Below are 16,362 nucleotides of genomic sequence, written 5' to 3' on the forward strand. Positions count from 1 at the left end.
CCGAGGTAATGAAGTACAGAATCAGAGTTTAGAGAGATATGGATAGAGCGAGGGAGTAGGAGAGAGAGAGATAGAGAGACATGGGGAGAGAGGGAGTAGGAGAGAGAGAGGTAGAAAGGGATGGGGAGAGAGGGAGTAGGAGAGAGAGAGATGGGGAGAGCGAGGGAGTAGGAGAGAGAGAGATAGAGAGACATGGGGAGAGAGGGAGTAGGAGAGAGAGGTAGAGAGGGATGAAGAGAGAGAGGGAGTAGGAGAGAGAGAGATAGAGAGAGATGGGGAGAGAGGGAGTAGGAGAGAGAGAGATAGAGAGAGATGGGAGAGAGAGGGAGTAGGAGAGAGAGTTTAGAGAGAGATGGACAGAGCGAGGGAATAGGAGAGAGAGAGATAGAGAGAGATGGGGAGAGCGAGGGAGTAGGAGAGAGAGTGATAGAGAGAGATGGAGAGAGCGAGAGAATAGGAGAGAGAGAGATAGAGAGAGATGGAGAGAGAGAGGGAGTAGGACAGAGCGAGATAGAGAGAGATGGGGAGAGAGGGAGTAGGAGAGAGAGATGGGGAGAGTGAGGGAGTAGGAGAGAGAGAGATAGAGAGAGATGGAGAGAGTGAGGGAGTAGGAGAGAGAGAACGGCTGAGTGGGGGAGAGAGAGGACGATCGAGTGTCATGCAGTTTCATGCTCACTCATCAGTAGTATAAAAGGTGCAGAAGTTCTGGTGCAGCAGAACCGTCGTCCTCACAGCTCCGCCCTGCCTGTGGAGACGGTACTCCCGTCCACAATACTGCTGCCGCGCTCCACGGTCAGTGTTCCACACTATACTGATGTAATTCGTCATTGATCACTGGGCCAAGTGCAGGTCACATACAGCCAAAAGCTCACCATATTTGTGCCATAAGGGCCCATTTGGTGGCGTTCTTCTCCTGTCCTCATCATGACACTCTTATCCATCATTTACAGTTTCCTGCATCATACATCACATCTCCATCTCTTTTATATTTACCTCTTATATCATCACCTTCATAGCAACATCACATCTTCGTATGAAGACGTGAGAGTGTCTGTGTGAGTGTAAGTGTGTGTGTGTCTGTGTGTGTGTTTTGTGTGTGTCTGTGTGAGTGTGTGTATGCGTGCATGAGTGTGAGTGTATATGTGTATGAGTGTGTGTGTAGTGTGTGTATAAGTTTAAAGTGTTTAAAGTGAAGTGATTGTCACATGTGATACACAGCAGCACAGCACACGATGCACACAGTGAAATTTGTCCTCTGCATTTAACCCATCACCTTGAGTGAGCAGTGGGCAGCCATGACAGGCGCCCGGGGAGCAGTGTGTGGGGACGGTGCTTTGCTCAGTGGCACCTCAGTGGCACCTTGGCGGATCGGGATTCGAACCGGCAACCTTCTGATTACGGGGCCGCTTCCTTAACCGCTAGGCCACCACTGCCACCATGTGTGTATGTGTGTGTCTGTGTGAGTGTGTGTGTGTGTGTTTTGTGTGTGTCTGTGTGAGTGTGTGTATGCGTGTATGAGTGTGAGTGTATATGTGTATGAGTGTTTGTGTAGTGTGTGTGTGTGTGTGTCTGTGTGTTTTGTGTGTGTGTCTGGGTCTGTGTGAGTGTGTGTGTGTGAGTGTGTGTTTTGTGTGTGTCTGGGTCTGTGTGTGAGTGTGTGTGCGTGTGTGTATCTGTGTTCTTGACGCCGTATTAAGTTCCAGCCTGCAGTGTTTGTCAGGGTAGGAGGGGCGGAGTTCAGGGTCAGGAGGTCAGGCCAGTTGATGGGCGGGGCCAACCCCCTCCACCAGCCTGTAAACAGGTTCTGACATCACATCCTCCACAAATGAATGAAATGTCTGGAACCGGGCCAGCGTTCTTCAGGAAGACGGTGTCCCCAAGCAGGACACGTCCTCGCACCGAGGAACAATGTGATGGAAACTGGACTGGATTTTTCTGGCCCAGGTGAAAGATTTGTGGATTTTGGTACATATTTGTCACCAGTTTAACCCGCCACAGACACCTGACGCAGACTTGCGCTTCACTTAGAGCTTTAAGAGCTTTAGAGCAGAGCGGCTGCGCTTTAATCTGTTCTCGGCAGGGCCCGGAGCCTCCAAACAACCGCCTGGCGTATCGGCGGTAAAACCATGAGTCCGGTATAGTGGCTCGTGTTGAAAAGCGTGAATTCACGAGTCAGTTGACGTCGGATGAATGCGAACAGCTCACATTCCGAAGGCCAGTCGCAGCGATGGTCCCACAGGGAGACCAGGCCCGGATCAGCAGCTTCTAAACACGCGTTATTAATTAGAATGACCCCCCGACGCCGGGAGGCCGTGGTGGGACACCGGATAGCGGGATAGTAAAGAGCGAGAGACGCGCTTTGGCAGGCGTCCGTATCCGCGCTCCACCGCGTGCGAGTTCAGGCATTTGATGTTATCAGCGTCTGAATTTACGTGGGGAGAAAGTTCATTTTAATCACGCCGGAGCGCGGCGCGGCGCGGGTGAAGCAGATTTTCGGCTGTTATTGATTTGGTTCCTTCTCTCGTCACGCGGCTGGGCGGAGGCGGCTCGTTTTCTGCTGAAAATGGCCCCTTTTCTGCACTCCGGCTCCACAGATGAATGCGGTGAGATGATGGTGTCCGTGGCGTGAAATACGGCGTCTCTCTCCCTCAGGATCTCCTCCCCTGAGCGGTACGGGCACGGTGACGGTCCTGGTGGACGACGTCAATGACAACGTGCCCGCGTTCGCCTCGGCGGCCTTCTACACCAGCGTGGCGGAGGACGCGCCGACGGGGACCGACGTGCTGCTGGTCAACAGCTCGGACGCCGACGTGGGCCGGAACGGCGTGATCAGGTACGCGCAGCCCTCGCTGGCCCGCCCCCCCACTGTGGGTCCCCGGGGGGCGCGGCAACGTTCCTCTTTCCCAGCAGCCTGCTAATGAGGATGTTAATTGCCTATGACAGAGGAGCAGAGCTTAAAAGGGGTTCCGGGGGGCTACGGCCTTGTAATGGCGTACAGAACTGCTGCCGGTGATGGCTTATTACGCTCAGTTCTCACAGGCCATTAACCCCGCCCGTCTCCGGCAGCCACTAGTGTGCCGACGGTCTCCTTGTTGGGCCGAAATTGCTTTTATTCTCACTTTGTTTTCCAATTTGTCGCTAGTTTAGTGGGAATGTGCAGGGACATGTCACAGGGGCTTTATGTCACCGGGACGTCAGGAGGGTGAAGAGGCAGAGAGAAGCCAGAGCCGAGCAATTTGTTTAGAAGGTCCACATTTGAAACAGCGCCCTCCACAGGCCTGATTTTGACGGCTCTCCTGTATGTTCTGGTAATCGAACCGCTTCTGTTTAATCTATCTCACAGCTACAGACTAACCGGTGGCAGCGGTCAGTTCTCCATCAACCCAGCAACAGGACAAATCATCACCAGCTCTCTGCTAGACAGAGAGGCCAGGGCCACCTACCAGCTGCTTGTGGTGGCGTCGGATGGCGGGCAGCCCCACGCCCTGTCCAGCTCTGCCACCGTGTCCGTGGTGGTGGCCGACATCAATGACAACCCGCCGCGCTTCCATCATCATCCGTACGTGACACGCGTCCCAGCCTCCACTTCAGCAGGTTCGGTTTCAGGCGCTCAGCACTTGCAGGACATTGACGTGACCGAAGTGACAGAAATAACTGGTGTACGAATCCACATTAAGTGTTGTTCTCTTTTCTGCACCCAGGATCCTTAGTCTTCGCCGTCACGGTCACGGACGAAGACGCAGGTTCAAACGCGCAGCTCCATTACTCGCTGACCGGCCGCAACTCGGACAAGTTCAAGATCGACCCCGTGAGGGGCGCCATCACAGCCAGTGAGAAGCTGGTCGGCAGTTCGGAGGTCACCTTTACGGTCAGGGTGAAAGATGGCGGCGCCAACCCCAAAACCGACAGCACCACAGTGACTGTTAGGTTCGCGGCGGGCGGAGACTTCCCCGTCATCAGACTGGGAGAGAGAAGTTTCACCTTCCCCGAGAGCCAAGCCGTGAGCACGGTAGTGATGACGGTGTCCGGTTCCTCCAGGAGAGGTGGCGCTTTGTCCTACTACATTGCCAGCGGCAACCTGGACAGCGCCTTTCACATAGACCAGCTGTCTGGAGACCTTTTGATAAGAAAGCCCCTGGATTTTGAGAACATTCAGAAGTATGTTTTGTGGATCGAGGCGCGAGACCAAGGGTTCCCGCCGTACTCTGCCTACGAAAGAGTGGAAATAACCGTGATGGACGTTAATGACAACCACCCCGTTTTCGAGCGGGAGCCTTTCTATGCGGAGATACTGGAGAATCTTTCCCCTCAGAGAGTCCTCATGGTGTCCGCCCTGGATCAGGACAGCGGACCCAACGGTCAGCTGGAGTACGCCATCGTCGACGGCAACAAGGAGAACAGCTTCAGCGTGAACCGAGCCACCGGTGAAATCCGCACCACCCGGCCACTGGACAGGGAGAAAACCAGTCACTATGTCCTGCAGGTCAAGGCCACCGACCGAGGCGCCCCCCCCAAAAGCACAGCCGTCAAAGTCCTGATCAGCGTTCTCGACGTGAACGACAACGCCCCGAGATTCTCCAAGATCTTCAGTGCCGCGGTGTCAGAGAATGCCCCGGTTGGATACACTGTCACTCGGGTCACGACCACAGACGAGGACACCGGTGCCAATGCCATAAGTCGCTACTCAATCAGTGACACGACTCTCCCGTTTGCCATTAATCCAAGTACGGGGGACATAATCATCAGCAGACCTCTGAACAGGGAAGACACCAGCCATTATATTGCCAAAGTATCCGCCCATGACTCCGGCTGGACAGTCAGCACGGACGTGACAATATTTGTCACGGACGTTAACGACAACGCGCCGCGATTCAGTCGCCCGTCGTATTACCTGGACTATCCTGAGCTTACCGAGGTGGGCTCTCTAGTAACCCAGGTTTCAGCCACCGACCCCGACGAGGACTTCAATGGAAAAATATTCTACTTCATCCGGTCACAGTCGGAATACTTCCGAATCAACGCCAGCTCCGGGGAGATCTTCATCAAGCAGCAGCTTTGGTACCAGAACTCGTCTGGACACGCCGGTGGCAACATTAACCGACAAAGTTTTATAGTCACCGCATCAGACAGGGGGGCGAAGCCGCTGATGAGCGAGACGACGGTCATTGTGAACGTGGTGGACAGCAATGACAACCCGCCTGAGTTCGAACAATCTACCTACTTCACCCCAGTCACCAAGAGCGTCAAGGTTGGCACCAAACTCATCAAGGTGACGGCCACGGATAAGAAGGACTTTGGCCTGAACTCAGAGGTGGAGTATGTGGTGTCAGGAGGAAACGGTTCCAGCAGGTTCAAACTGGATAAACAGAGTGGATGGGTCAGTGTGGCATCGTCTTTAGCTGCAGACACAAATAAGATTTTCCTCATCGAGGCGACTGCCAGGGACAAGGGGAACCCTCCCCTTTCGACTAACGCTGTCGTTCGGGTGGCGGTGACCGAAGAGAACCATCACACCCCGGAGTTTTCCCAGAGCCAGGTCACCGCCACTGTGCCAGAGAGTCTAAATGTGGGGACGGCCATCAGAACGCTATCGGCCAGGGACAAAGACAAAGACAAGCAGATGAATGGCCTCATCGCCTACAACATCACCGTAGGAAATGAGGAGGGCCTCTTTTCCATCAACAGCAGAACGGGGGTCTTGTCGTTAGCAAAGCCGCTTGACTTTGAGACCAAGCAGAAGCATGAACTGAGAGTCACAGCGTATGATGGAGGCTGGATCGCCAAAACCAGTTATGTCACAGTGACCGTTCACGTGACTGATGTGAACGACAACCCTCCGGTCTTCAACCCCGATGAGTATCACCCAGTCGTGCAGGAGAACGTCCCCAGTGGGACCACGGTCGTGAAGCTCAATGCCACAGATAAAGACTCGGGCCCAAATGCTCTTATGGCCTACGTCATCCAGTCCTCAGACAGTGACCTTTTCGTCATTGATCCAAACACTGGAGTTATCACCACACAAGGCTTTTTAGACTATGAGGCAAAACAGGTGTACCACCTGACAGCGAAGGCTTTCAACGTGCCTGACGAAGAACGCTGCAGTTTCGCCAACGTCATCATTCAGCTGAAGGGTGCCAATGAATATGTCCCACGCTTTGTGTCCAAGCAGTACTACTTCGAGGTTTCTGAAGATGCACCAAAGGGGACTGTGGTTGGGGAGGTGTTCGCCAGCGACCGCGACCTTGGGGAAGATGGCGTGGTCCATTACTTGATTTTTGGCAGGAGCAGGAAGAAGGGATTTGGCATCAACAAGAAGACGGGGCAGATATATGTCACCGGACCCCTTGACCGTGAAAAAGAGGAGAAAATCTCCCTTAAAGTCCTGGCAAAAAATGCAGGCAGCATCCGGGGTGCAGACATTGACGAGGTTTTTGTCAACATCACAATTCTGGATGCCAACGATCCTCCAGTTTTTACTCAAGTGCTGTATGACGTGCAGGTCAGCGAGGGTCTCACTCCTGGTGGCCTCGTGACCTTTGTTAGTGCCGAGGACTCTGATTCGGTCCCCAGCTGGAGCAGGTTCTCTTATTCCCTTCTCTCAGACCAGAAGAAAAATGCTTTCACCATCAACCCCCAAACAGGACAGGTATCTGTAGCTGCTGAACTTGATAGGGAGACCACGCCCGTGTACAATCTGACCTTGCTAGCAGTTGACACCGGATCACCATCTGCTACTGGCACTGCCACTTTAATTGTAACCCTGGAGGACATTAATGACAATGGTCCTACGCTGGTGACTGTGAGTGGCGAGGTGATGGAAAACCAGCGTGCTGGTACACCTGTCATGACCCTGGATGCAAGTGATCCAGACCTGCACCCGAACCAGGGCCCGTTTTCCTACAGCCTCCTCAGCCCTAGTTACTTCACCCTGAGCTCTGCAGGTGACCTGGCCACCAGTCGGGAAATAGACCGAGAACAAATCAGCGACTTCTCTCTAACAGTCGTGATAAAGGACTCGGGAGTGCCGCAGATGTCCTCCACAGGGACGGTGCGCATCAGGGTCAACGATCAGAATGACAATCCCTCTGCACCGCGCTCTGTGGAGATCTACGTACATTACTTTGGAAATATGTTTGCTGGAGGCTCACTGGGCGTGGTCAAACCCCAGGACCCAGACGTGCAGGACACCTTCCACTGTTCGCTGACCCCTCCAGCGGCGAGTTTGTTCAGCATCCCCACAGGAACATGTGACCTCAACTCTAATGCACGTTCAACAGACGGCACCTTTGACCTGACGGTGCGCAGCAGTGATGGAGTCCACGGTCCTGTCAGCAGCAACGTCCGCGTCTTCTTCATGGGGTTCAACAATGCCACGGTGGACAACAGCATCCTTCTCCGCCTTAAGACTCACGGCGTGAAGAACTTCCTCACGAACCATTACCTCAACTTCCTCCGCATCGCTAACTCCCAGTTGGCCGGCCTGGGCACGGCGGTACAACTCTACGGGGCTTTTGAACTCAGCAACCAGACCTTTCTGACGGTTGCAGTGAAACGAGGACATGGACAATATGTCAACCCAAGCGGAGTTGCCACCTTCTTCCAGAGCATTAAAGACATTCTTCACCGACAGAGTGGAGTACAAATCGACTCGGTCGACCACGACTCATGTGCCCACAACCCATGTCAGAACGGAGGCAGCTGCAAGAAGCAGCTCAGCGTGGGTCAAGACATGAAGACGGAGGAAAGCGTCCCTGTCATCCTGGTCTCCAACCACCCTTTAGAACCCTATGCCTGCAACTGCCGGCCAGGATATTCCGGGGCTCGGTGCGAGACGGACATCGACGAGTGCCTTCCCTCTCCGTGTCACAACGGAGGGACCTGCCACAACCTGGTGGGTGGCTTCTCCTGCTCCTGCCCGGACGGCTTCACCGGCATGGCCTGCGAGAGGGACGTCAACGAATGTCTTTCCAGTCCCTGCAAGAATGGAGCGCTGTGCCAGAACTTCCCCGGCGGCTTCAACTGCCTGTGCAAATCGGGATTTTCAGGTACCGTACCACACCGGCGCGCTCACGCAACACGACACGAAACGAACAGGCTTACATTCTTACATTTACAGCATTTACCAGACGCCCTTATCCAGAGAGACTTACAGTCAGTAGTTACAGGGACAGTCCCCCCCCTGGAGACACGCAGGGTTAAGTGTCTTGCTCAGGGACACGATGGTAGTAAGTGGGATTTGAACCTGGGTCTTCTGGTTCATAGGCGAGTGTGGTACACACTTTGTGTGAAAGACAATTATCTTGCAGCTCTGCAGGTCCAGAAAGTCCGGCTTCTATGTCTTTTGGAAGTGATACCGCATCTGCAGTCATCGGCGAGTGTTATGGAACGTTGTTTTCTTCTGATTATGTCCAGAGCATCGCAGCTCTTTGCCAGCGCAGCGCTCAGTTGGAAATATGAAAACAGCGTGGGGAGGAATATATGTATGATAACATTTGTTCTAATGAAACCTGTTTAGTCAGCTGGTTTCTGTAGCTTTTGGATCTCAGAACACAGACTTGAGCCGTTGCGTCTTCTTTTTTATTTTTATTGTTATTATTACCATAGCAAATAACCACAAGCTCGGTGCCTTCTGTGTGAAGACAAATGGTCCTTCCAGCAGAATCATATCTACTGACTTACCGGAGTTTATGTGCCCCACTGCTGAACTTCCTGTCTCACCCATCAGGGAATTTAAAAGACACGAATCAGGCCCGAATGAGTGTGTGTGTGTGTGTGTGTGTGTGTGGTGTTTTGGAGACCACGTCACTGTTACGTTTTTATCACCGTGCGTTCTTCACTCGGAATCCATCTACGAATGTTTCATGTCGTCATGTTTGCACCGAGAGTTTCTGAGAAACCCTCCAAGTTTACAAGGTGCAAAGTTCCATGTGCTGTTTTGCTTGTGGGATGATAAAAAGCTTCAGTGACAGAAGCCAGAGGCGGGCGGGGGGGTGGCTGGATTGGGGGGGGGGCGCCCTGGTGGGTTCTGGGAGTCGGCGTGTGAACGCCGCCTCTCCGCTCGCCTCTGTCATCCTCACCTCATCCATTTTCATTTTGTTCCGTGAACCCAGGCAAAACCTGTGATTCCACCATCAATTACTGTGAGTGTAACCCATGTTTTAATGGCGGCTCCTGCCAGAACAGAGCGGATGGATATTACTGTCACTGTCCGTTCGGTAAGTAGCCGCGAAACGCCACGAGCCTCGCGCAGATACCAGGGCTACAGGGGTGAACGTTTCCATGCTGACACCAGGCTGCTCTTCTTCTGCTCCTCCAGGGGTGTTCGGGAAGCACTGTGAGCTGAACAGCTACGGCTTCGAGGAGCTGTCGTACATGGAGTTCCCCAGCCTGGACCCCAACAACAACTACATCTACATCAAGTTCGCCACGCTGAAGAGCCACGCGCTGCTGATGTACAACCACGACAACCAGACCGGAGACAAGGCGGAGTTCCTCGCCCTGGAGATCCTCGAGGGCCAGATGCGCTTCTCCTTTAACCTGGGGAGTGGGACGTATCAGCTGATGACCACGATGAAGGTTTCAGACGGACACTTCCACACGGTCATCGCCAGGAGGGCTGGAATGGTCAGTTGCACCAAATGGTCTCTGAATCCGCATCATTTTTTGAGTCCAGGATCTGCTCGCCGCGTTATTCTGTAGAATTTGGACGATTCGTGAATCAGCCCTGGACCGTCTCCAGCTGGACGTGAGGTCTGTCGTTCCCTGCTGCGCGCTGGGACCTCGTAGGAAGCTGGTAAAATGGTTAAATTGTCCCGCGATGCCCCAGATATGATGTGTGGGCCGAGAAAGAACCTGATGGCCTTGTTTGGAGAAGGTGACGTGGGTCGGCGAGGTCGACCTTCCTTCACCAGATGTTAAATACATACGCAGTTCACCTCACGAGGGGCGGGTCTGGATCCCGCCTGGAGAAACGTGTACAGGACAGGGCGGCACACGGGGCGTTTCTCTCGTGTCCTCTGCAGCTATGTTTGTGTGGCTTTGATCTGGCGATGTGACGATGTGACAATGTGACGATGTGACGGTGACGTGCGCTGATGCAGCATCTTCTTCGTTCCATTGTTCTTCAGACCATTAAGAGTTCTTGGGTGAGATGTGAAGTCATCATCAGCTCTGCGGCCACCATTTCCTGCCCGATTTGTCTTTTGTCCAGATGGGTCCGGGTCCGACATTTTAATTGAGATGACATAATGCGCATATTTAATTCGTTTCAGCCCTCACTGCCGGAAGATGATTTCAGGTTTAAAACTTTCAACAGCTGCAAATAATAATAATAAAATACAGAATAAAAGAATGCAGCAGGGATTTTATTATACCAACTATCAACTATTAATGTTCCAAATGTCAATAGAATAAAGCCGCGGAAGGTAGGCGGGGTCACGGGAACTCATTTGATGTGATTTGATGTAATTGTGAATTCATGATGGTTCAAAATTGGAAATAAATCAATTTTTAACAAAATGATAATTCCTGATCTGAGCTGTTATGATGTGTCCGTCTGCCTGTGGTAACCATCTTTATTCTCCACTCCCTGCAGGCGGCGTCTCTAACCGTGGACATGTGTGGGGACGATCAGGACCCGGGCTACTGCGCGGTCAGCAACGTCGCGGTTCACACGGACTGGTAAATATTCCTTGTTTCAACGTCTGAACCCCACTGATCAATAACCAGTGGTGGACGTGATTTCGATTGACGGACAGGATTAATTCTCTGAGGGACTTATGAGCCTGGAGCTGTTTTGGAGATGCTCTGCATGGGCACTGTGTGATGGTTTATTTGTGGAGGGGGTCACCGTGTTGTTGCCGCGTCTCTGCCTGGCAGGATCCTGGACGTCCAGCCCAACAGGCTCTCGGTGGGAGGCGTCAGGTCAATCGAACCCGTTCTTCATCGCAGGGGCCAGGTCGCCACCCATGACTTTGTGGGCTGCATCATGGAGTTTGCCGTCAACGGACGCCCGCTGGAGCCCAGTCAGGCCCTGGCATCCCATGGCATCCTTGACAGGTCTGGCTGCCTCCGCTGAAAATCGTCCCCATTCACACAGAATCGGACAAAGAGACGAGGAGACATTTTTATGAGTTCAGAAATAGCCGCATTCTTGTGAATGGGACTGCAGATCTTTTAATATGCAAATGTCATTTTCTGCCCCTTTCATTGTTTTCTGCTCCTCCTGAATACCGTCTGTCTGTCCCTGTCCTCCACAGATGCCCCAGACAGGAGGGCGCCTGCACTGCCAACCCCTGCCGACATGGGGGCACCTGTGTGGACCACTGGTCGTGGCAGCAGTGCCAGTGTGTGGACGGCTTCACCGGCAGGCACTGCGAGAAATGTACGCGAGACAGTCAAAATAAGACGCGGGACCTCGAGGCGTGTCCTTAACCGCCGCGTGTGTGTTGTTTCACGCAGACATCACAGCTGACACCGCCCTGTCTCTGGACGGCAGCGGGCGTCTGGACTTCTCCATGCGCCAGGGCCTGAAGCGGGACGCCCTGCTGAGACGGGCCCTGCAGGGCTCCGGCGGGACGGACGCCCCGAGGGACAGCAGCCTGGAGGTGAAGTTCCGCACTCGCGGCAAGAGCGGAACCTTGATCCACGTCCAGGAGAGCAGCAACTACACCACAGTGAAGGTGCGGGTCCACACACCTCCTCCGTCCCTCCCTCCAGCCCCGTCCTCCCTCCTTCTGACCGATCCTGGGCGCCTGTCCAGCACGCTGAGTGCTCATTCAGCCCATTTAAACGTCCCCAAGGCCCTTTCTGCACCGCACAAAAGGACCTTTTTAGCGGGACCCGTCCTCGCCAAACTGTACCATCAGACTGGAAAAGGAGGAATTCAACTGTCAAAGTCCACTGAGACGTCCTGTATGTGATTATGGGGCAAAGTGGATAATGTTTAAATTTCTTCACCAGATTCATTTCTCATTTCCAGACATTTTAATTCTCCTTTTAGAAACCAGATGATTTTCACGTTTTGTCCTTATCCTGTCTGGCCCGTAGTTGTGTTTCTCAGACATTGTCTCTCTCCAGCTGAAGAACGGGAACCTGCATTACACGTCGGACGCGGGTGTAGGCGGGAAGGTGGAGAGGACGCTGGGAGACGTGGCGCTGTCCGATGGCCAGTGGCACGTCCTCCGGCTCCACAAGAACGGGACGTCGACCTCCATTCGCGTGGACGGGACGCACGTCAAGGTCATCCACCACAGCACTCAGGACTTCGGAGGGGCAACCGTCCTGACCATGTCCCTCGGAGGGGTCCCGCCCGGTCCCGCCCAGCAAAAATCCCCGGCAGGTCAGTCTGAAAGTGACTTCAAAGTTTAAGTGTGTGAGGAATAAAGTTGAAATGAGGAGTTGGAGCGAATCGGAGCCGGTAGTTCTGCTGTGTCTCCAGGTCCGACTCGAGCGCATGACAGGGTGACAGGGAGGTCTTCCAGGAGGAGGGAATATGACACTGTCTGATACTTACAAGAATGCAAACATCTTTGGGATCATGAACTTATATGGCGAAGGGGATCTTCGCCGGGACAGATTCCTGTTTCTTTCTGTTCCCGGATGGTTTTTATATTTACTGGGACGCTGTCAAATATAACAAAACTATTTCTTCCAGATGCACGTCTCAAGTGGCAGGCCTACCTAGAGACGGTATTAAAAGGGCACGGGCGTTAACAAATTTACATCACGCTGCCCCGATTACAGTTTTTACGTTCAATTTGGCAAAGAACCCAAGTGATCAATCTTGCGAACGCTGAGACGCGACTGGCAGACGTTTGTCTAAGCGCCTCGTCTTCTTGTCCTTTCGCAGGATTCGACGGCTGCTTCGCGTATGTGAAGTACAACGAGGAGACGCTGCCTTTCAGCGGTGAACACAGCGCCGTCACCGTCACCAAGTCGGACCCGTCCGTAAGAACCGGCTGCCGGGGGCCGGACTTGTGCGAGAGCGGCCCCTGCTGGGACGGCCTGATGTGCGTCAACCAGTGGTACTCGTACCAGTGCGTGCCGCCCGGGGACTGCGCCTCCGGCCCGTGCCGCAACGGCGGCAGCTGCGTCCCCGGCGCCCGCGGCGGCTTCAGCTGCGTCTGTGAGGAGCACCACACCGGCCGCACCTGCGACGCCCTGGTGGCCTGTCTGGGGGTGCAGTGCCCCCAGGGCTCCGTCTGCAAGATGGCCGACGACGGGGGGTTCAGCTGCAGTCCCGTCCCGGCCAGCACCGACATCCACCTCCCCATCTGGGCAGTTCCGGCCATCGTGGGCAGCTGTGCCACCATCTTAGCTCTGGTGGTGCTGAGCCTCATCTTGTGCAACCACTGCAAAGGTCGCAACAAAACCAAAGTGCCAAAGGAGGAGAAGAAGCCCAAGGAGAAGAAGAAGAAGAAGAAGAAGAAGAAGGGCAGCGAGAACGTGGCCTTCGACGACCCCGACAACATCCCGCCGTATGGGGACGACATGACCGTGCGGAAGCAGCCGGAGGGGAACCCCAAACCGGACATCATCGAGAGGGAGAACCCCTACCTGATCTACGACGAGACCGACATCCCCCACAACAACGAGACCGTCCCCAGCGCGCCCTGCGCCGGGCCCGACGCCGACATCGAGCACTACGACATCGACAACGCCAGCAGCATCGCCCCGTCCGACGCCGACATCATCCAGCACTACAAGCAGTTCCGCAGCCACACCCCCAAGTTCTCCATCCAGAGACACAGTCCCCTGGGCTTCGCTCGGCAGTCCCCTCTACCTCTGGGGGCCAGTAGCTACACCTACCAGCCCACCTACGCCCAGGGCCTGCGGTCAACTCCGCTGAGCCACTCCGCCTGCCCCACCCCGAACCCCCTGTCCCGGCACAGCCCCGCCCCGTTCACCAAGCCGTCCTCGTTCTACCGCAACAGTCCCGCCAGGGAGCTGCACCTGGCCCGGAGGGAGGGCAGTCCCCTCGACCTGCACGCCGAGGCGTGCCAGCCCGCCATGTTCAACTACGCCACCCGCCTGGGCCGCCGCAGCAAGAGCCCCCAGACCATGGCGGGACACGGCTCCAGGCCGGGGAGCCGGCTGAAGCAGCCCGTAGAACAGATCCCGCTAGAGACGGGGCCGCCCGTGGGGCTCTCCATCGAGGAGGTGGAGCGCCTCAACACGCCCCGGCCCCGCAACCCCAGCATCTGCAGCGCCGACCACGGCCGCTCCTCCTCGGAGGAGGACTGCCGCAGGCCGCTGTCACGCGTCCGCAACCCGGCCGACGGCGTCCCCGCCCCGGAGTCGTCCTCGGAAAGCGACTCGCACGACTCCTTCACCTGCTCCGAGATGGAGTACGACAGGGACAAGCCGGTGGCCTACAGCTCCAGGATGCCCAAGCTGTCCCAGGTGAACGAGTCGGACGCCGACGACGAGGAGTACGGCGGGAGGCTGAAGCAGCGGCGCTACTCCAGCCGCCGGGCCGAGGGCGGGCCCGGCGGCTCCCAGGCCACGCTGACTGAGCACCACAAACTGGCCCCGCAGGCCGGCAGCTTCAACTGGGACAACCTGTTGAACTGGGGCCCGGGCTTCGGCCACTACATGGACGTATTTAAGGACCTGGCCCTTCTGCCGGAGAACGCGGCGGCGAAGGACATCGAGATGAACAGCGGGGACGGGTCTGTGACCATTCTCAACGAAGGGGAGGCGGAGCAGTATGTATGAGAGTATTTATTTCCGCCGAGACGCCGTCCCGGTCCTCTCGCGGTGGAAACTGAGAAGTACGTTTTTTGTTGTTACGACCGGACGACCTTAAATTCGGTAAGGCGGAGACTTTATTCGGCACTCAGCCCTGTGTCACTCACGCCATTCTCACCCCAAGCGAAGCCAAGTCCGACCCTGGTGTATCTCCAGTCCCGTAAACGGGCCGAGTGGTGGCCAGTGGCATCGTCACCGAGCTGAGAAGGACAGTGACCAGGCTCGCGGCCGAGCTGAATAATGGACCCCCAGCCTTACGGACATTTGAGGATGTCTTATTCTTTTTGGGACGAACCGTGTCAGTGTTGCCAACGCGGCTGGAGAAGTTCGTGGACCAGACAAAGGGAACGTTTGGACGTTGTCCCCTGTAGGAAGCCCATTCCACGTAGACTATGAGCTGGTGTACTGTGTCTCGTTTTTTATGTATTTTTAATTTGAGGAAACTCTCAGTGTTTTTAAAAGTTGTACTGTTTCTACGTTTTTTTACTGTTTATTAACTTAAAGTACTTAAGCAGCGTTTTACGGATATTTTCATATGCTGGAAATTATGCTCTTGCTTTCAGGGAAAGTAAGATTGAAGTACTTATTTTTTACATTTGTTACTTATGTCCGAATTTTCCACTTTTGATAAAAACTATAACATGCTGTATGCTTTATACGTATAAAAGCCAATAACAGAATAAAACTATTTATTTAAAATGTGCATTTCCACCCTCTCTGTCCACGGGGATCTCCTGCGGCGTTCCAGGTTCTCGTGCCGCAAGGTCGCTGTTCCTCTTCTGACTCCAATGCAAATGAACGAAACCCTCGCGAAAGGTCATCGAGTGAAACGGAGCCACCGAGCGCCGAGCCAAGCACAACAGCGAGAGGACGCATGGAGCAGGACCAGATCTTCTTCTCGCCGAGGCCCACTGCTTATCTTCTCAGCCATCGAGGATGTAGAGAGCAGGAACATCCCAGGTCTGTGTGGACCTTCTACCACAAAAGATGAATTTAGAGCTCTGTTTTTTTCTTCTGAAATAAATCCAGCTCTTCTTCATCATGCTTGTAAAAGACACACTACGTCGGTAAATCTACGTTGTTACTGACATCTGAAGGGAAGCCATCAAGTCGTGATGAAGTTTCCATGACTGATGTCCACCATCATCTCCGCAGAAATGTGCTGGTCTTGTGAGGGGACCTTGTGCGGTGACGATGACATCCCTGCTGCACTCTTAACGCTCTCTGAACCGAGGGGAGCACGGTGGCACCTCATCACACGATACGTCTCACAATTCGACACGCAGACTTACAAGAAGAAAAGCAAGTTCATGTGCTGAATTCCAGGATGTTCCAGGAAGTGCTTTAATTTGAAATGAAGTTTGATTTATAACAAATGTGAATAAACTAGAAGCAAACATGTTGTGCAATAATCATTTCTTCACTGGTTTTTGCAATAAAACAGTTACTGAATGCTGAGGGACTTCTGGGTTTTTCTTCTTCTGACTCTGAGGCTTCAGTTGTTCCTGCCTGGTGCACTGGAGGAGTAAAAGAACAGCAGAAGACCTGGTGCTGCATATGGGGCCAGAAGAAGGCACTTCTTCATCTTGTAAGAGCTGCAGATCTTCCAGG

At 54.2% G+C, this 16,362-nt stretch overlaps 1 protein-coding gene across 2 annotated transcripts in view; it reads left to right on the forward strand.

The window, feature by feature from the left end:
* The window catches only part of LOC114767928 (protocadherin Fat 4), a 56,951-nt gene extending 40,924 nt beyond the window's left edge, over positions 1 to 16,027 (forward strand). The window contains exons 7-18 of one of the 2 annotated variants that reach the window (XR_003743004.1): positions 2,653 to 2,833; positions 3,344 to 3,594; positions 3,702 to 8,045; positions 9,111 to 9,215; positions 9,317 to 9,624; positions 10,595 to 10,680; positions 10,879 to 11,058; positions 11,259 to 11,383; positions 11,461 to 11,681; positions 12,079 to 12,340; positions 12,851 to 15,711; positions 15,806 to 16,027. Coding sequence is in view for 1 of the 2 variants with exons in the window: in XM_028959852.1 (XP_028815685.1) it covers positions 2,653 to 2,833; positions 3,344 to 3,594; positions 3,702 to 8,045; positions 9,111 to 9,215; positions 9,317 to 9,624; positions 10,595 to 10,680; positions 10,879 to 11,058; positions 11,259 to 11,383; positions 11,461 to 11,681; positions 12,079 to 12,340; positions 12,851 to 14,718 (7,931 nt within the window). In the remaining variant the exon portion in view is untranslated. Of the gene's footprint in view, positions 1 to 2,652; positions 2,834 to 3,343; positions 3,595 to 3,701; positions 8,046 to 9,110; positions 9,216 to 9,316; positions 9,625 to 10,594; positions 10,681 to 10,878; positions 11,059 to 11,258; positions 11,384 to 11,460; positions 11,682 to 12,078; positions 12,341 to 12,850 lie in introns of both variants that reach the window. The other variant, XM_028959852.1, reaches the window with a different exon arrangement.
* The last annotated feature ends 335 nt before the right edge of the window (positions 16,028 to 16,362 follow it).

Source organism: Denticeps clupeoides, chromosome 18, assembly GCF_900700375.1.
Source record: "Denticeps clupeoides chromosome 18, fDenClu1.1, whole genome shotgun sequence".
In the NCBI taxonomy this organism is placed as follows: Eukaryota; Metazoa; Chordata; class Actinopteri; order Clupeiformes; family Denticipitidae; genus Denticeps; species Denticeps clupeoides.